Source organism: Simochromis diagramma, unplaced genomic scaffold (assembly GCF_900408965.1).
Source record: "Simochromis diagramma unplaced genomic scaffold, fSimDia1.1 OVJJ01000361.1, whole genome shotgun sequence".
In the NCBI taxonomy this organism is placed as follows: Eukaryota; Metazoa; Chordata; class Actinopteri; order Cichliformes; family Cichlidae; genus Simochromis; species Simochromis diagramma.
The window spans coordinates 17,004,332-17,024,749 of NW_024386860.1; the positions used below are offsets into that span (position 1 = coordinate 17,004,332).

Here is a 20,418-nt window from a genome sequence, read left to right on the forward strand (position 1 = left end):
GCAAACCCACCAAGAGCTCTGTAGAATATCTTTCGGCAGTACACTCGAGTTGTTTTTAATTTGTGTTTTTTTGTTTGTATTTAGAACGAGTTTGGGATCGCAGGGAATTAAACTGACTGCAACATTCAACTGGGCCATCTGTACAGCTTGATGATGGCAGTCGTGCTGCTATAGTCGCCTTGAGGAATGCTTGTATGATGCTCCCTGGATGCCACTTTAATTAAATTATCAATTCATGGAAAGCCCGGCACAGGTCAGTGTATCAATCACTAGCAAGGTGGGGTCCATGGAGCTGGGGGGGTCCCTGAGGGCTCTCCGGGGGTCCCAAGTGAAATGAAAACCACAGTTATTTAATTCATTAAAAGTGTATTGCTAACCGCTGTAGTAACAGGTGTATGAAGTGTGATGTGAAGTAATTTTACCTGAGCATCAGCATCATCTTCAGTCCAAAACAAGCTTCAGTGGGATCCTGTGTGGAAAAAGAACCGGGGCCATTTCAAGTTTTGAAAAAAAAAAAAAAGATTTTGAGGTATTAAAGATTTGTTTTGCCATCTAATATTTTACTTTAAACTTACAGCAACGTAATCTTGGCTTTTTGGGTCTAAACAGGCCTAATATGATGCCTGACAGTAAAAATGTGAACGACACAAAAAAGTAACATGTTCAGATACACAGCAGCAAAGTGATTACTTTAAAGTGTACGTTTATTTGAAAACCACTGGGTTAACTTGTTTTTTCACTGGCACTCCAACCATCTGGCCTCTTGCAGTAAATTGAGTTTACATCACTCTCATATCACAGCATAACTACAGTACAAGCACTTTCTATTTTGCTTGTGTCACTGTTGGAGATGAATTCAGAAATTAAGGCAGCACTTAAACACAAACATAAAGCACAACATCCTGCAGACTCTCATTAATCTTTAAAACCTGAACTCAGTGGTGCTATCATCAGCTGTTCAGCAGGAGGAGAAGAAAAAAGCCATCCGTGCTCTGGGAGCGATGTTTGCATGGGCTATTCCAGGAACAAGAAACGTGACTCGAGTAAAAGTCATGTCCTCATTTAAATACTAGCATACACATCATTTCAAAATGTACTTAAAGTACTTAAAATGAAACCATGTATATCACTTTGTTGTTGCAGCTTGACTGTTTTAATCACATACAACGCTCGGTAGCTTTGTCTACAATAACCCAGCATCATGTATTTGCAGAATCGTAGTTTAAAATCATTAAAATAAGTGGCAGGGAGTACACAGTGCAAGGAATTCATCCAAAATATATTGGATTAGAAGAGGATAGCAGCATAATATACAGAAACAGAGTAGCCATGCTCTCAGCACTACTCTGCTCTAGTTACCTTAGTGGGGGGCACCATGAGGGGGCTGTGCCACCCCTCATGCCGGCCCTCTGGACACACCCCTGTTCCGTACCCCCAGTATTAGTCACGCCTTACACACATTTGGTTTATTTTCTCCAAACATTCCTTGCTCGACTGAAGCCCTCACCAGCTAAAAATACTGTCACTACCGAAGCGTTAATCATGGTCGCCAGGTGGCGCCTGCAGGCTGCATTGTAATTAGCGGAGATTGGCAGCCTAATCAAGTGTGTGGATCTGCAGGTGGCTGCTGGCCCGGGTCGACTCGACTCGGAGCTCCGCGGCTCTCCGATTTGTTCAAAGGAAACGGGTCCCAGCGGATGATATCGCGATTAACTGGGACTGGCGACATTTGGAAAGGTCACCCGTGAGCGCAGAGACAGGAGACGCGTTTTAAAGCGCTGCAGAAGAAAAGGCAGAAGAAGACGAAGGTAGGACGGAGAGCTGAACATGTTTCAGCTGGAAGATGAAGTGCATTTATTCTGCTTCTTATAGTTTCTAACAGGGAGCAGGCAGAGAGTTCAATCAGTGCATGAACTCCGTGACCCATGCTGACAGTTTCCATTCAGTGTGTCAGCCAGTGGATGGCGTGGATGTGCTGTGCTTGTGAATGACTTCAGTGGAAGGCTGTGGGGTTCTATTTATGTCATATGTACTAAGTGGTAGCAGGGGGCGCCAGAGAGGCACAGAGTGAGAGCGTCCTCATAACTCGTGACGAAAGCATGCATGTACACCGAGTGAGCGCTTTGTTAGAAACCACATTAGAATCAGCCAATCACGCGGCAGCAGAGCGGTGCGCGACACCCAGCAGGCGCTTCGCCCAATGATGACATCATACTCCAGAAAATAGGAATAAATGTGAGGTTTGTGTCAGCTGTCCTGGTTTGAGCTTTACTGAACCTGTTGATCACCCGGGACTTCCGGAAAATCTGCACTCATACTGATGCTCAGAAAACAGAAACCACGTTTACCGGTAACCGAAGTCAATATTGATTGTTCAGTTTTGTTATTTGTCTCTCGACGTGAACGGGGGAAATCCCAAAGAAATCCACGCTGTGAAATCAGTCAGAATCAGAATACTTTATTAATCACGGTGTGTGGGTGAGGTGGAGGGATAAATGAAAATATCAATATGATATAAAATATGAAGCTAGAAAAATGTAAGATATATATATATATATATAAATATATATATATATATATATATATACGTTTAAAAAGGGCCACATTCAAGGTACAGTAAGTTAAAATAAATACTCCAAAGTTTAATGATACTACGGACAATAAACACAAGATATGGCGAGTCTAAACAGTCCAGATGTCATAGTGGGTAGTTGTAACGTTTGATGGCTCCTGGCAGGAATGAGTTCCTGTGCCATTCTCTGCATCAGGACGAACACAGAGTACTTAAGCCTCCGGTGTGTGCACATGGAAACAGTGCCAATAGAGCTGTAATTCTCTTAATGTCCACAAACAGCTGAAGCCTGTTCTGGTTGTACTATGTATTACAGTTACCCACCACAGCCCTGTGCTCCTTGTCTTCTGATACATAACACTGCTGCAGAGTTCAGGAGACTGCTGAAGATGTAGCTGAAGTCTGCAATGTAGAGGCTGAAGAGGAAGGGGGGATGAAGACCTCAGTCAACTCCAACTCAGGGTCGGCAGGCGAACTGGTCCAGGATGAGGCTCTGCAGGGTGTTCATGATATTGTGTTTGGGCTGATGCTGAAGATCTGGGCCGATTCCTGATTTTTAAAAAGACGGCTTGTCAGAGACAAATATCAACTCTATTTTAGAAGCAGCTCATTGCACAGTCTGTTTGGAGAGAGTTTAATCCAGGACATTTTGTTACAGCTATAATTTACAGATTTTTCCTGAATGACTCACACAGGCAGTCGTAAAGAGGCTATTTTGAAAAGCAGACAGCTAAAAAGATATACTGTGTTTGTGAGAGCGAGTGTGTGTGCGCGGACTTGTTTTTGTGGCTGTGCAGCACAGGGAGTGTGTTGCAGCTTTCTTGAGAATCATTCCTCCGTGAAATTAAATAGAAACTTGTTCTGTCATCTTTGTGAGAGCCAGTTTAAGTCTTAGACCGTGAGAGAGATTACATATTGTAAAACTGACAACTTTTTGTCCAGCTCTCGTTTTTCCACATCCATTCAAACACCTGTTTGAGGCTTAACGCTTCATTTTAGGGTTATATTTGAGGTTGGGACAAGGGTTTGGAAGCTAAATGAGATGGTGAAACCTTGAGTTGAGAGGCAGTCCAACAAGCCCGGCTGTATTTTAAACGAGTCCTTCTTTCTACACAGAGTGGAGCAGGCTGGACTCATTGTAGGGGAAACACTGGTAAAAGAGAACAAATTCAGGATAAAATGCTGAAAACACTGTTGTGGAAACACTTCTGGGCACATTTCATGATGAATATACAGAGGGACAAGAAGGCAGTGTATATTGAAAACAGCTCTTTCATTTGTCTGACTGAATTTGAATCTGTTTTCAGTGAACATACAGATGCTTTTTCTGCTGGATAATGAACGTGCACTTTTTTCATTGAAACCATGTTACAATGGGATCTTTCATGGCAGGAGGATGGAGGGGATCATGGCCCTCGTAGTTTACTGTACGTGCAGGCATGTGATTATTTAAGTACGTCTGATTACGTTTACATCAGCTTGTACTAAAAGAACGATTTATGTGTTCTACGTTGTTAAAAGTGTAGAACATGTAACATCATTTCATTAATGGTACAACTGTACTGTAAGGACAGTGAAGTATGGGACTCATTCTGCTGGTAACAGGAGACACTGTTGTAAAGCTGTTGGTGGAAACACATGTGACTCCATAGCAAGATTTTCTGTTGTTGTTGTTGTTCCCACGGTGACAGAAATGCCCATTGTAGACATCAGGTTGTTAAGTCTGCATCAGTTGAGGATTATTCAGCCTCCAAGCGACTTGCGTGTCATTTGCAGTTTCCCCAGTGGAGTTTTACTTCCTCATGTTGCTGATTGAAATAATGAGTCAAGCTTTTGATCTTCCTGGTGGTTTCTATCTGTTTAGAATACTCCCTCATCAGGGATGGCGCATCGTGTTTCCCGTCTCGGCAATTTTTTTTTTTTTTCACATCTCCAGCACACTGTGAAAAATCACGAGGCGAATTTACATAAGACTGAAGGCTTTCAGATAATTTGCACTCTAAGCAAAACAGAGGCTCATAAAGCAACAACTGTTTGACACGACGCTGATGTTGCACTGTAGTTGTAAACAAAATGTCAAACTAACGTTCAGTTTTGCCTTAAAAGATTTGAAAAAATGAATTTAGATAAATATTATTCTATTTCCAGGCTCGTCCACGCTGGATAGAAACATTAGGCACCAGTCTTCTGTTAATGATTCAGGCAAAAATAGGAAGATGAACAATGATCTCTTAAGCAGCAGAGATGACGTCAGACTGTATGTAAAAGATGGACACGATGATGTCACATGCTGGTCCTTAAAGCACTGAGTGAGAATTTGTCTTAGTTTTCTTTTTAATGTGTCCAAATGTGGTTTGACCACATTTAAAAACAAATGTAGCGTCATCAGCCGAGTCAGCAAGCTCAGTTACTGAGGTGCATCCTAGACTGTGGGTGCGTATAGTTGCCAATTAGCCTTAACGTGCTAATAAATGCTAGAATTTTACAAGCTCAGGTGCTTTGTACAATTTTCAAGTATTTCAATCAAAATGCTGTAAAATGTAGAAAACATGTCCCTGAAAATGCAAACTTTCAGCTTCAAAATGATGTAACCAGGTTATGAAAATGAAGCGTACATTCAAGGATATTTTCTGGGTGAGGGATTTTTGGCTAAAAAAACAAACAATATAAAATATGTGTGGTTATTTTTCATTATCTTAAACGTGCACAATCCAAGACGTGCTCCGCAGGTAGTGCGATTTAAAAAAACAAACAAACCAGGAAGCATTAGTGTGTACTGCTGTGCATGTTTTATGCGTTCCTCAGTTGGAGGAACAGGAATGAAAACGGTCTAATAGCTTTCCTTTCGTTCCCATGCCAGATTTTCTCTGGTTCAAATTCTTCTTCATTGCTGCTCTTTTCTCCTAGTAGAGCAGTAAGTCAGTAGCTCAGGATGGGGAAATATGTCAGGATTGCACAATGGGACGGCACGCCTTGTGGGTTTCTTTCTGTCTTTGTGTGTGTGCCTGCATGGAATGCGGTGAGGGTAGAAAAGGAGAGCGCGAGTGAGTAAAGTCTGGGGGGGAAAAGCTGACTGATAACATATTGTTCTGTACTTGTTTTGGCTGCTGAGTTGCATCCCGGTCTGTCATGCTAGCTCCTGTTTTTGGACTTGATGAATGCATCTGGGAATCAAACTGTGCACCAGTCAGCGGCTGAGGGGATGAAGGCTTAAATGCTTTGGGTGTGCTTTACTGGGCGTAAACATGATGGTTTGTCCAAACCACATTTATAAAAGAATAGTGTCATCTGTTTGTATTACATAGACTGTATATGTAAGATGGAGGCACTTAATTACTGTGTCATAACTGAAATAGATAAAAAGCTAAAATTACCAGAGATGGAGCTCAGACTTCAGGGTGGTCTGTGAGTACAATTAACTGCTAAGTGAGTCATGTATTTTTTTTCTTCATACATTAAAAATTCTCCTAAATGTCCTGACACCACATTTACTTAATAAATTAACTCATAGCCCCATAAATAAGATGTTTAACAATGTCCGCTGTACCATTAATGAGTTTTGAGGCTTGTTCACACACACGGGGTTAAATCTGATCCAGTGCTGGTACCTGCACATGTGCAAAGGAGCACATTGCACAGTTATTTTTGACTTGCTCATAGATGCTGAAAATAAGTTGATGAAATTGCTACATGTGAACTTTCACTTAGAAAACATTAGGTTTGTTTTCAAGTATCAACAAGCTGAGAATTTTGTAAGATTTTGAAATTGTAAGTGCTTACCAGTCACCCATCTCCAGGTTTGTTCTGGTACGGTGAAAAGAAATTCCAGTTAGGACCTTTTTCTGCTTCGGGGTGCTTTGCTGTCATCATGTTCCCATGTGATGGCATTTTAAATGAGAAATGCTATTATTGTTTGTGCCCTTGAGAAAAGAGCCTTACTGAAAAGCTATCTGGGCTGCCAACCATGCATTCCTATCTTTGTGTGACTTCCATGGAAACATGAGAGCTGAAAAACTTGAAATGTGGACATGATGATGATGATGAAGAGAAAGAGAAAGAAAAAGGGTTAAAGGAAAGAAGGGCTAAAAATGTGAGCTGTTTGTAGCAGGGACGTGTGACTCAGACTCTGACGGCTGCTTTCCACTGGAAGGCCGCGCTGTAGCCGGGATACTCCCTTAGCTACTGGACCTGCCCCATGCCCAAAAACAGAGGTGCTGTCTTGCCCCCGTCTAACCACATGCGCATACACAGACGCACACATGAATGGACAAACGTTTATTTCCATGGTGAGAAGATGTGTGCACCCACAGAGACACACAGAAAATATCAGAGCTTGATTGGACCTGTGGTACCATTAACTCCACCCCGCCGAAACAAATATAAGTCCAGATGAGCTCCGGATTGAGTGTCAGACTTTTAGCTTGTCAAGATGCCTTTTGGGAATTATTCTCTTATCATCTGGGGTTATAATATGAGAATTCCCTGGACGTTTTCCTCCTTTAATCCTTTGGATAACCTTGCTGAAAGGCTATTTTTCTGCCATGGGTAAAACGAGAACTGTGGACAAAGGTGATGAATCATATGCATGTACTCTGGATTAGTTTCATTGCCTGTGTTTATGGTGCGTTACAAGGGCTCAAGGTCACCTCTGCGTCGTTCTGCAGCAGGATTTCTTGATGGAACTGGAATTCTTCATTCATGTCTTTGGCCTTTCAGCTTGAAAGAATGTGTTCTTCAAATCAGCAGGGAGGAGCAGGGTGTAATCCGCACATTCACACACTTTCACCCACCTGGGAGCTGCTCGGTATCATCAGTGTCGCAGCGTTTTATTGACAGACCACTTGCACCAACTGCTGAGGTCAGTGTGTCTGCAAGGGCTCAGTGTGAGGGAAAAGAGAAAGGAAAAGATAGGGCAAGAGCAGAGCGAGATAAAGCTCAGCAGCTGCTTTCTGCATGCACACACACACAGTCTGTCCTAGCCTGACTCCTCCTCGCTACCCCACCCTCTTCTCTCTTGTGCTCCCGCCCCGTCTCCCTCTTCAGCGGTAGGTACATGTGCAGTGAGCTTCGGCTACGAAAGCAGTCCAGGGCACGAGCCAAAGGAGCACACACCCACCAGCAGACAGCATTCTTCAACAGATCTGGGACTGCGATCATCTGAGGCACTGAAACCAGCAGATAAACTTCCAGAAAGATCCTGTGCTCGCACTTTTACACCCTTCAGCAGGCTGCAGTCAAAAGGCTCTCACACAGCTAAGGTAAGCTTCAGAGAGTTTCCTCATGTTTGTCTCCTGTGAGGCTTTTTCTTTATGTCTCACTGACACTGCTGCTGTCTGTGCTTCTAGTATACTTGTCATTTTGAGCTGGTTAAACTCGTTCAGTCAGCTGAAAGCTGCTTTCATTTTCCTTTTCTGAGGCATAACTTTGTCAAAGTTGTAGCTCGTTTCAGTGGCTGAAGAGCTGAACATCAGACAGCACCTGTTAATGCTCAGGAGCTGCTTTTGGAAGCTGAAATGATGCTTCATTTATTCAAAGTCAGTCCAGAGAGAGTACTCGTAAGTGTGTGCTCCTGTGGGCGTGTGCATGCATCCCACCCACGTGCATGTTCTCGCGTGCACTTTTGGTAATGAGCGAGAGGGGATGGATGGAAGAGTTTGGTGTGTCCACCCACTCCAATCTGGAGAGCCCATTCCCGCCATTTGGTGGGACAGGCTTGTTAGGCTGTGAGTGGAGCAACTGCTGACAAGTAGAGTAGTTTTCAGTCTCACCTGTTTGGCCACAGTTACTGATAACAGTGCTGATAAGTCTCGTTGAGAAGTTTCGTCAAAGCCTCATAATTTGATTTGTAGAGCTTCTCCCTTTGCGTGTTTCATTTGTAAAATTCTCTTATATATGTATGTATTTATTTATGTGTGTGTGTGTGTGTGTGTGTGTGTGTGTGGGTGTGGCTTGCTTCCATGCATTTTTATTTTAATTCATTTTGTATACTTTTCCAGTGAACTGTAAGCTCTGAAGCTTTTAAGGTTTCGATGTAACACTCCTCATATTAGGATGGATACTTGTCCATATCAGGGCATCCTGCAGCAATCGTTTAGATTATGAGTCAACACTTTGGAATTATATTGAGCGCTGTTGCTAGTGGCTGTGGGCAAAATGATCACCACTGAACATTCTGATCTCTAAACAAATAAAAGCATTTTTTACCAGAGTCTCTGTGGATGGCAGAGCAGCATGGTAATGCCTTGTTTTAGTGTCCCTGGTTACAACTGCATATTTTCACTGTAATTATGAGGGTGTTTACAGCCTTGCAAAAGGTATGTGGGTTGGTCTTTGTGGGAAATGTGTTGAGCAAGCTGCGTAAAGTGGTTTAACAACACCTACAGCAGTTTAATGTTGCTGAAGCAGAGCGGACGGTGAGGTTATCACAGTGGGTTAGTTTGTTTTGGAAATATCGACATGAATGTAAAAGGGAGCAGGAAACAAGTGAAAAGGTAGCTGTGATAAGTTCAGCATTATCTTTTTTAGCATATGCTTCCCAAAAAAATCAAAACGAGTTAATAAAACAAATCTGTGAGCAGACGGAGGACTGGAGGCGGACAGATAAGAATCACTGTGGTGGAAGACTGGAGCCTTTCTTCGCTTTCACCTCAGTTAAAGTTTAACTTGTGATTCAGCCATTAAATCAGTGCAGTGTGTTTCTGTGGAAGGCAACCTTGATACTCTTCTCATTAAGTCTTCCTCCTCTCCCACAGCCAGTGACTCACCCCATCTGCGTCTCTTGCTGAGCCATTATTACCATGGAAACCCCGAGCCAAAAACGCACCAGCCGCAGCGCCGTCTCTCCGGCCCGCATCACCAGGCTGCAGGAGAAGGAGGAGCTGTGCAACCTCAACGACCGGCTGGCCGTGTACATCGACAAGGTGCGCTCCTTGGAGTCGGAGAACGCCGGGCTGCGGTTGCGCATCAGCGAGTCTGAGTCCTCGGTCACCCGTGATCTGTCGGGCATCAAGACAGCCTATGAGACGGAGCTGGCGGATGCCCGCAAGACTCTCGACCAGGTGGCCAAGGAGCGAGCACGCCTGCAGCTGGAGCTCAGCAAGATCAAGGAGGAGCACAAAGAGCTCAAAGCCAGGTAAGAAGAGCAAATGGGCGGGGACTTTCTTCCTAATAGCCAGGAGGGGGCGACTGCCCTGGTTTCAAGAATTGGTCCAGTTGTATAGAAGTCTATGAGAACGTGCCCTCACTTTTTTCCCTGTTGTTTATGTTCCCAGTCGCTGATTTTAAGTCCTATTTGATACAGCATCACGCTTGTTGTGGGAATAAATGCCTACTTTGTTACTAACATCTGAGCATGCAGAGTCCTTGTTAGTCAGATCCAAGAAGGACCAAAAATAAATGCTAAAATGCAACCTTCAAAACAAATGTTCAAAAACCAGCTGGTCGGGATAGCTACACCCATCTATCAGACAGTTGCTATTGTACTGACATCACATTGTGGATGTAAACTACACTGTACCTGATTTCATGTGTAAATAAGTTAACATATCAGAAGCACACACTGATGATTTTGTGCAGGTGTCATTTCTCTTCAGAGGACAGATGAAAACAAACACTGATGCAGTTTTGCTTCAGAGTCAGGGGAACCACTGGGAATGATCCATAAATCTTTCAAGCAGCAGCACACTGATGATGTAACGTTTATCTGCCGTTGTGTGGGATCTGTGTGGGGGAATTCCCTGACTTTCTGCCAAGTGATTCCACAGTAACTTTGATATGTTCTCGTATTCCTCCTGCTGCATAAGAATGATGCTTTTCAGATTATAGGTCAGTAATTTTTACTCTGTGGCGCTGTAAAAAAAAAGATGAATCAGATTGTTATATGGGGACGCGTTAAGGATTCCCTGGCGTTGTTACTGCTGAGCGTCAGCCAGCGCAGGTTTGTCTTCTTTTAAAATATGTCTTCAAACCCTGTCGGTGTGTCTCGTAGCAGCTGGTTAAACTACAGTGAATGTGATGTGAACGTGTGGATGCAGCTGCTGTGATTTTACCTTTTGTGCTGCAATACTTTGAATTCACACCCTGTGTTGCATGAACAGCTGAGGAGGTGCAACACCCTGTCGTCTGTGGAATGCGGTGTGAAATGTGCAGCCAGATCCAACATCAGGGTTGTAAATGTCATTCCTGAGTTTGTCAGTTTTCAGGTGCAGTCATGTCACTTCAGTCCCCGTTGAAGGAAAGGACACACCTCCAGGCAAACAGGCTGAACACAGCCTGCTCTGCTGAGCCGGAATCACTGTCCCCGTGACAGAATGTCGACTCACAGCTTCACACACGGCGAGATTACTTTGCACAGTTGCATAAAGACTTTAGAGTTTTGGCATTTGTGAATTGAGTTTCGTACTGAAGCATGAAATTGAACGAAAAAGTAGCCGAGCTAACAAAATGCAGTCTAATTTTACTGTTTTTGTTTTGTTAAATTCTGTTGCGTGGTGGAAGTGAAGAACACGCATGTCTGTCATTCATCCTTTATTTGAAACTTTCAAAGCACAGGAGTTAAGGAATGGTGGACAATGAACCAAACCACTGTGAGGCACATGAGAGGGAGTCATTATTTCAAAACTTACACAACTCTGTACTAAAATGAAGAGTTTTCTGTACATATTGGTATATTATTTAGCATTGTGTCATATTTACAATGATGCATTGAGCAAACGGTATCCATGGCTGCTTGTTCCCAGATACTAATCAAGCTAGGCTACGGCATTCGTCACTACATCTAAATGAGGTTAGGAAGTGGAATGGAAACGGTTCCATTACAGTAGGTGGTTGACGCTGCATTCATTATTTGAAAACAACATTTAGAGGAAACCCTGTGTGTAGCTTGGCATGCAGGCTGGTGTTATTGGAGGAGTGTTGGAGCCGAGGCCACATTATCAAGCAGCTCTAACAGCTTCAGCTAGCTGAGGAGCTATTAGGATTGTGAGCAGATTTTTTTTTTTTTCCCCCTGTAAGTCGCCCCGAGTCCACAAAATTTCCGACTCGATGCCTTACTGAACGTCTGCGCGTCTTCAGATGTTGGGGGAGTCTGTCGGCAGATCAGACTCGGCCAGCAGTGCTGCCCAGGAATGTGTTGGCAGCAAAGTTCATGTGAGAGAAAGAGAAAATGCAAAATATCGACTCGCTGCACTCTAATTCTTTACAGTCAGCACTTTGTTTCCTGATTGTTCCTCAAACCAAAATCATTTTTTCAGGAATAAAATAGCTGCGTTTTCGTGTGTGTGTGTGTGTGGGTGTGTGTGTGTGCGTGTGTGTGTGTGTGTGTGTGACCACAAATTTAATGACTCCTTTGATCTGATTAGTTGCTAATTGCTTCCTTTTCAAAGACTTGACGTTTTACTTGCATCTGAACCAGAGATGGGCAGTAATGTGTTAGTGTAATCCGATTACTTTTTTTCAAGTAACGACTAAAGTAAGGGATTACTATTGCAAAAAAGGTAATTGGATTACTGTTACTTTCCTGTAAGCACGCTGCGTTACTGTATTCCTAAAGCCGTGGGTTTTTTTTTTTTTTTTTTTTTTTTTTTTTTTTTTTTTTTTTTTGCGAGAGTGTCTCATGACAGTGACGTAAGCGAGTGCGACGTTCGTGGCAACAGCTGTGTGCAGATCAACAATGGATCATATATCGAGTGCGGGAGAGCGTATGAGCGTGCAGCGTTTAATGCGTGGAAGTACTGACCTTACTTTGAGTTTGATTCCATAAAAAGTGACAAAAACGTTAGTGTCCGCTGTTCACTTCATGAGAAGAAAACTTCTTTTTACAGCAAAAAAACCCTAAACTTGATTACATTTTGTATGATGGATTATGCAGAAAAAGTAGAATTGGGCTGAAAGATCTATCGCTTTATCAGCTATTCAGGTTGTAAATCATGTTTTTAAAAAGTAACGAATTACTTTTGAAAATAAGTAATCAGTAAAGTAACGGGATTGCTTTTTCGGGGAAGTAATTAGTTATTGATTACTTTTTCCAAGTAACTTGACCAACACTGATCTGAACTATGAAACAGTGTGACTGTGGGTGTGGCCTGAGCTGCCGGCTCACTACAAAGAGCAACAAGAACAAGGCTGAAAGTTTCCTCCACACCATGCGTGACTGGTGTCCTTGAGTCTAGTAGAATATCTACATCAATGATTTTCTGATGTGTGTCTCCCTTTTTTCCCTTATTTTTATTTGATGTATGTTTGTAGAAATATGTCTACAAATGCAAGTTTTTCTGAATCCAGTTCCATATAAACTCCCAAAGTTTGGAGCACATCTGGTCTCGGCTGGGTCCTGTTGAAACGTTTCACACAAGTCCCTTCTTAAGTTTTTAAAAAATCCTGCTAAAAGGAAAAATAAGCACACAAATCAATCGGCTAACCTCCACAGCAGCGGTAATATAAGATCCATAACTCTGCGGGAAATGCGTCTTTAGTGTGGCTTGCCTTTCTTTGAGTGGTCCTAAGCTCATCAGCTTAATACATATTGCATTCAGCAGTCTTTGCCTTATCACGGTGCTTCTTGCCTGCAGGAGTAACCACGGCTCCCACAGCAGTTTTACTTTCCTAAGGAGGCAGATTCTTTTGATGCATGTGTGCTGGAATCACTCAGTCCGGCTTGAGCTGCCTTTATCTGCTAGACTTTAAGTGGCGTGTTTGCTGTTTGGTTTCCATGGTGCTGTGGGAGCCTTGGCTCGGCTGTGTGACGGGGTTGTGACTCAGACCCTTTTTTCATGGCCTCTGGAATGGGCTGAGTGGACTCTCTGTGACGGGAAGTCGGCTTTATTAATACACACCGACGGGCTGCTGTGACGCTGCTGGGCTGAGCGTCAGGCGGCGACAGCAGCAGCAGAACGAACGTGCGGCTGTTAAGTCTCACAATGTGTTGACTTTTCGCTGGTGTCCTTGCTTGTTGCTGCCAAACATGACACAGCAACAGGTGGAGCCTTCAGTGCAGTTCGGCTGACAGGACACGCCTGTTCAGCCCAAAGGCAGACACACACACGCCTTTGTATGCAGAACGACCGCAGGGGACACATGCTTTCATCCCCTGAAGCGAAGCAACAAGGGGTCAGAACGACAACCTCTCTCATATGTAATTTAAAATTGTGGTGAAAAGCAGGTGTGAGGGAAAATTTAAAACAGGTCTAAACTTAAAGCCTGGAGCCACTTGAAATGGCTCAGGTTTGAAAACCAGGCAAAGCTACACTAAAGAGGAGACACGTTACTGTCAAGGTCTTTTTCATTGAATACTTAGAGCACTGCGCCTGCGTTGTCTCACGTAGAGTCTAAAGTCTAGCTGTTTGTATGAGGGTGTTATTGCAGGGTCATTTTTAATCCTCAACCAGGCTGATAAAGGAATTATTGGTCATCATATTACGTTTTATTTTAGCTTTGTGCTGCTATGCAAACTACACTAATCTAAGCATTTATATAATAAGCTCTTTATTTATAGGCAACCTCTCAAAATCCACAGTACAAAGTGTTTCACAGGGGCAACAAAATACAGTCATCGACCCTGAGGTTAGATATCCACGATTGTCCCCTTGAACTTCGATTATCCATTAAAAGATTGCTTCAGAATGGCATTCAAGTGGAAACTGACAAGACAAACGCTGGAATTGTGTTTTAACACTGAACAGCAGAAGGCTCTGAGTTAAGTTGAAGCGTCAGGTGTTTGGTCTGCTGCAGGAAAACACAAAGAGGGAATTTTGTACTGTGGATTTAAACTTAAGTGAATGAAACCTCATATAAAGCTCATATTTACTAATGATTACTCACCACAATACGAAGGATCTTCTCCTGTATTGCTGTAAGAGCAGGAGAAGTTATTACAGCCAACAAAACCATTTTTCAGTGTTTATATGGAAACAACTTTAAATACTGTCAACTGTAATGATGTAAGGTTTATATTCACCCATCGGCCACGACACTAAAGAAACACCACCTAATATTGTCCCAACATAATAGCATTAACACAGGATCTCTGGGCGTGTCCTTTGGTTTTAGTGTGGAGTGAAATGGAAATGAAAAGTAAATCCAAGTGTGGAGGAAAGAAATAAAACTAGAAAAAATAATAAATAAATGCACTCTGCATGCACAGGCTTGAGTGTTGTGATTGTAGCTGTAGCATTATGCCAGCATAACCAGCAGCCATTTTTAACAGACGTTTTAAAACACTCAACTTTGAGCTGCTCAGACACCAGTGCAGCATTTGAAAGTAAATAGCTAAGTCCTTTTTCAGGATCAGACACAAAGCAGGGATTTTCCATGGAGGAGTTTGCCCCACCTGTCTGAACGATGTGTGTGAAGGTGTGGCAGACACTGATGAAGCGCTCAGACTTCTTTTTTTCTTCTGCAGTCTGTTGAAACGGTACAAAAATCAATTAAATATACCGTAGCAGACGTGGCTGAGCACGTCTAGGAGCAGCTGCAGACTGAAAGTCAGTACAATACAAAGATGCAGCAGATGCACTAACACTGCATTCATGGACTGATGTGCAATGTTGAGCGCAACTATGACATGAACGGCTATCAGACTGCACTGCAGGAAATGCACTTATCACATCACACATCCCATTTCCTCAACTGTGAATACTTTCTTTTACAATTTGCCTACTGTATTATGAACTATGACTTGCGCATGTTTCAGACATTTGTTATGTTTATGGTCAGTTTTAGGTGTTTGTTTATTTTCTGATAAACTAAATTTCCTTGTTACGCTTCATTTAGATTCAAAGCTGTATTTACTGCAGTCCGGCGCTGTTGTTTCCCCCCTGTGCAACATGTCACATAGCTGCACAGTACATGCCAGCACCCTGAGCAACAACAGTGTGATAAACAGAAGCTTTTCAATATCTGACCAAACTCTCTCCTGTGAGGAGAAAACGAGAAGTGAAAGGGGGAGCCCGCTCAAGTATCGTACGTCATAGGAAGCCGTCTAATATTAGTCACAGCTTGAGTTCGCGTGAGTAAAGTTTCTATATTTATCTCGGGGTAAATTCTAAACCTGTCGCTAAGGTAACGTGTTATACATCCGCTCTATTAATGGGTGATGATGTGTAACAGGAGGATCCATTCAAGATGCTCCTGTCAGCTTTGTTGAGATAAAATGTTTGCTGGAAAAGTTCCTTCCTAAAATGGAAAAGAGCATCTGTTCCAGATCATTCAGCCTTTCAGGGCCTTTAATTTCTTTAGTTGTCTGCTTGAAACACCATCATTAAACTATTGGTTTGCTGAATGAGCAGGAGCCTGTCAGGAGGCTCGTGTGGTGGAAGATGTATTTTTTTTTTATTTGATTCGAAGAATTAAAATTCAAATGTGGAGAATAAATTGAATTTATTTTGATTTTATAGTCAAACCTAATAAAAAAAATCATCATTAAATCATATTTTTCATTAACAAGTAGAGAATGAAGCCAGTCGGTGATGTGATGACCACAGAAGTTTTCCTTTCTCAACATTTTTGACTTTATTCTCAAAATAAAAATTAAGAAAAATGACAAATCCTTTCAAAAATACAGAAAGTTCTTTTATTTCTTTCATCTTTACTATATTTTCTTTATTATCGTTACTTTAAATGATTTAAATATTAAAAATGTGGTTGTTGCGGCTGATTTTTCTCTATATATATTTTCTCAATGTTCCTTGCAATCTCTAAAATGTTCAGCTAAGAAAAATGTTTGAAAGGTTTGAAAATGCACAGTGTAACATAAAACCCCCAAAACAAAAACCATCAAATGCTTTAAACATTTCTGTTTGCAGTAATTTAAAACTGGGCTTTTACCAAAAGACAAAGGATAAAATTGAAAATTATAATAAGACCCAAAATTCCCCTCCCAACCTCTTAAAGACTGATTATGGAGACTAGTTAATAATGAATGCCATTAATGTGCTGTTATTAGGTTAGAGCAGGATTATTTTACTTTTTTAAAAGGGTTTGATGCTCATGTCACTATTTAAATTTCGGGAAAAACCCATTTTGGAGTTCTCGAATGTGTCTGGACACAAAGAGAGAAGCACGAGGTCTGACCTCTTCATTCATAATTGAGTGCATCACCATTACACCATCGCAGCTGCCATTACAAACCATCTCCATCATGAGCTTCAGTAATCACTGCATCAGTGGACCTTTTGTTACAGCAGACATTTTAACTCGTCATATAAAAGAATATAAATGCATTTAATTCTCAAATCCATCTCTCCAGAAACCTTTTTTTTTCAAAAAAAATACGAAAGGTTTTCCGCTGCATTAAGGCCAGAAGCGGGCAGCGGACCACCATCCAGCACCCGCAGCAGATTTCACTGCTCGACATCTTTTCTCATGCCGTTTGATCACATCCTCCTCTGTTCTTCTGGCTGCCTCGAGGGGGAAGCCCTGCGTTCCCTCGTGATGATCTCAGCTTGTATTACGTGACAGCGGACAATCGTCTGTCACACTGAGTCATGCCGGGCAGATAAGAGCTCGGAGAGCAGTCCAGGATTTTGGGTGTCTTCCAGCAGGGATGTAAATTGGATCATGCAGCTCTTTGTGTCGCTGTGTCACAGCTCTGAAGACGCCCCAAAAATGCCCGAGAGTCATAACTCATTTATACCTGAGCTGTCCTAAAGAGACGTAGTCGTTGAGGGGCATTTCCATTTAAGCTGACTTCAAACAGCAGGAGTAGCTTTTGATTAATTTTACTTGCTTTAGATTAAGAGATTTGTGTTTTATTTTTTTAGTGTGATTAATCAAGAATACTTTAAACTATGGTTAATCCTGTGTGTTTGACTTGCTTTTTATATTTAGCTGTAAACGTTTAAATATATATTCAGCTCTGTCATATTTACACACTCAGGGAAAAGTTGCACATAAAAAGCAGGAGAAACGTCAGCTCTGCCAATAATTTACACTTTCCCTTATTGATTAATCTAAAGTGTTTTTTTTTTTTTTTTTTTCATAAATTGGAAAAAGAAAACTTGGGATCCTTTGTGTTTCTGTCATGTCGACTGTTACACTGGTGTATAGACATGCTGACCAAAGTGTCAAATAATGAGCTCAGTGTATGTGTGAGTAACGCTGAGCCAGAAATAATCGAAACACTCCGTTTCAGCAGAGATGGGATATCTCTGATGTGGTCATATTAGACACAGAGCACATTAGCTTCACTCTTACGTTTCAGATCTTGTATTTGTGAGGGGCAGCCAATCAGACGAAGGTTGGTATAAAGGAAGCATGCCCTTAAAAGGGGAAGAGAGCTAAAACGGCTTGGCTCAGGACCTGCACCAAGTATAATGATAAACATGATTAGTTTGAACTGTGAATGATGCAAAGCAGAAGAGTGAAAACACGTCGCTGGAAATGAGCATAATAAGTCACCTTTAGAGGCTTAAAGAGCCCCGAGTAGAGTTTGTAGGTGTGGTTGTTTACAGCCACACTTCCTGTTTTGCTTTTTTTTGACTCAGTCTGATTTGGTTGAGGCACTAAAAACTGAATGGTTTCTTTGCGGAAAGATCTTGGTTTGGTTTCAAATACGGCCCGTTACAACATTACCCTTTTGTCCTGCATTTAAACGTGATGCTGACGAGTATTTATGAGCATCCCAGTACTGCCAAGTCTAGTGTGTTGTGGGCTGAAGTGAAGGGACAAAACCATATTTTATGCTTTAGCAGTGAAATCATTAGTCTCCCAAATCCCTGATATGAAGCTTCATAACTTTTCACTTGAGAAGTAGGAAAATCCCATAAATGTGTAATCGCATAGATCAGAAAAGTGACAAACTTCTTGAAAATTTGCATTTTTTTCTGATGCAGATATTCTGCAGATGAAGCTTGTGAGTGCTGGTGGTGTTTTGTTCTCTCGGGCCCTCGCAGAATACTTTGTGATGGAAAACAGATGCAGTAGGCCTGTAAATGTGCTGAATGGCGCTCTACACAGCTCTCTTTATTGGTGTGCGAGTAATGAGAGACTCGGCCTTGGACTTCAGTGGACCAGAACTTGGTACCAAACTGAGATTTTGGCAGGCTGTCGTACTCTGTGTGTTTTAGTGATGTTTATAGAATGAAAGTTTCCACAGAGCCTGCGGAGGCAGCCAAACCCTCGATGAGTCACTCGCACATGGACAGGCTAAATCGCTTTAAGATGGTGGGACACCAAAGAGTCTCTCGCTCTCTCTCTCTCTCTCTGTCTTTGTGTCTCTAGCTCGCTTTCTCTCTCTGCCCAAAGACTTTCCCGTTGGGACGTAGACTGAGTGGCTGCTCTTCATCCTACACCGTTCCATTCCCACCTGGTTACTTATGTAACAATGCTTCAGCTTCCAGACCTGTAAAATCTCATTTTCTCTGACACAAATTGGAGCAGTTGTGCTGTATAATCTAAGCAGGGCACTGAGTTTGTGAGGGATCTCGTTCAACTATCAGGCTCATATGTTCTGCATTAACTGCTGCGTTTGTTTATTAGGACTCAGGACTGACTGGAAGCCAAGCTTTGCCATCTTGATTTTGTTTATCTTGGCTTGCAGTGCTCTTATTGTTCAAGAAGCTGACCACTTTCATTTAAAAGTATCATTAATTGTGTTCCATATGTGTGAACTGCTTTTGCATTGTTGCGTGTGACAGAAGTGGCCGTTAAATTTTTTTTTTTACAAACACGATTCTGGCAAACTGGGAAATAGTTTGCATGTTTTGGTTTGTGTTTTGTAACTTGTGGCACATGGGTGTGGCTTGCTAGCATCAGAGTTTACACAATCACTGGAAGCAGAGTTGTTTTTTTAGCGCTCACCTGGCACTACTTGAGTCTTCCTGAAGCAAACCCGCCTTTTCTTCCTTTTCTGTCACTTTGATCAGTTGCACACTCACAGCGAGCGCTCCTGTGTTTCCTGTCCGATGGTACCAGCCTCTTACTGTTTTGCGTGAGAGCACCCAGTCGCTAGACTCGTCCCACAACCTCAACTTGGTTTTACTCCAAGAATAAATTCTTTCTTTTTTACCCGCTTAAACGCTAGCACAAGCTACAGAACCCTGACTCATTAAGCCCACATGGGTTTTATTTAGCTCAAAGCTAACGATAGCTGTTTCTGGAGTTTTCGTTGTAAGTCAGTGCAGCTGGAAAAGCAACTACAAACAGCCTGCTGTTACAACTTGATGCCTATATGAGGCTGAGACTTTTCTTTTTACTTAAAATGGGACTCAGCCGGATGATAACTGTCGCACAGTTCGGGCTGGATGCAATTAAAGTGTTTGATCGACTTGTTGCAAGAAGTCTTGTGAAGCAGCAGGATAGTCTTGTTTAGTCAAAGCACTTTAACCTGTTGTCAGAACTTAAATGAATGCCTGCAAGCTAATCAAGGAGGACTGCTGTGATTTTATTAATTTTTTTTACTTGGAATTCACACGTCTAACAGGTCTGATTAACAGGAAGCGCTGAATCGTAAAGAACACGAACGCTTCTTCGTAATCTTATCTTAAGATCTCTTTAGCTTTTTGTTTAATGATGGCTGCAAAAATCCCTGAAAGCAAGGGGCAGAAGAGGCAGTCGTGTACCAGCGTTGCTCTTTATCGTGTGAGTTGTTCTGATTCAACACCAGTGAAGAGTTAGCGTAAAAGCTGGCACAAAGAGCAGCGACCAGCGTCTGACTCACCCACTGATGAGTCATGTACTAATCGTGCAAAGGGGAACAAGAGGCGTTTCATGTGCTCTTTGGTGTCTGCGGTCTCACACACAGACTTTCTAACAGGCTCTGTCGACGGGCGGGACTCCGCTCTCTTTCTTCATTTGTTGACTGATGGTGTGTTTGAGCTTTAACGAATGCAAATTTCTGCAGGCACGAATCG

The 20,418-nt window shown here is 42.3% G+C and overlaps 1 protein-coding gene across 4 annotated transcripts in view; it reads left to right on the top strand.

Annotated features, from left to right (window-relative positions):
- The first annotated feature begins 1,658 nt into the window (after positions 1-1,658).
- Positions 1,659-20,418, top strand: part of LOC120732933 (lamin-A-like) — a 39,162-nt gene continuing 20,402 nt past the window's right edge. The window contains exons 1-3 of one of the 4 annotated variants that reach the window (XM_040030852.1): positions 1,659-1,808; positions 7,616-7,830; positions 9,325-9,704. In XM_040030852.1, the coding sequence (XP_039886786.1) occupies positions 9,370-9,704 (335 nt within the window). In that variant the 5' untranslated portion in view covers positions 1,659-1,808; positions 7,616-7,830; positions 9,325-9,369. Of the gene's footprint in view, positions 1,809-6,999; positions 7,831-8,597; positions 9,064-9,324; positions 9,705-20,418 lie in introns of those variants that run through there. The other 3 variants (XM_040030853.1, XM_040030851.1, XM_040030854.1) reach the window with 3 other exon arrangements.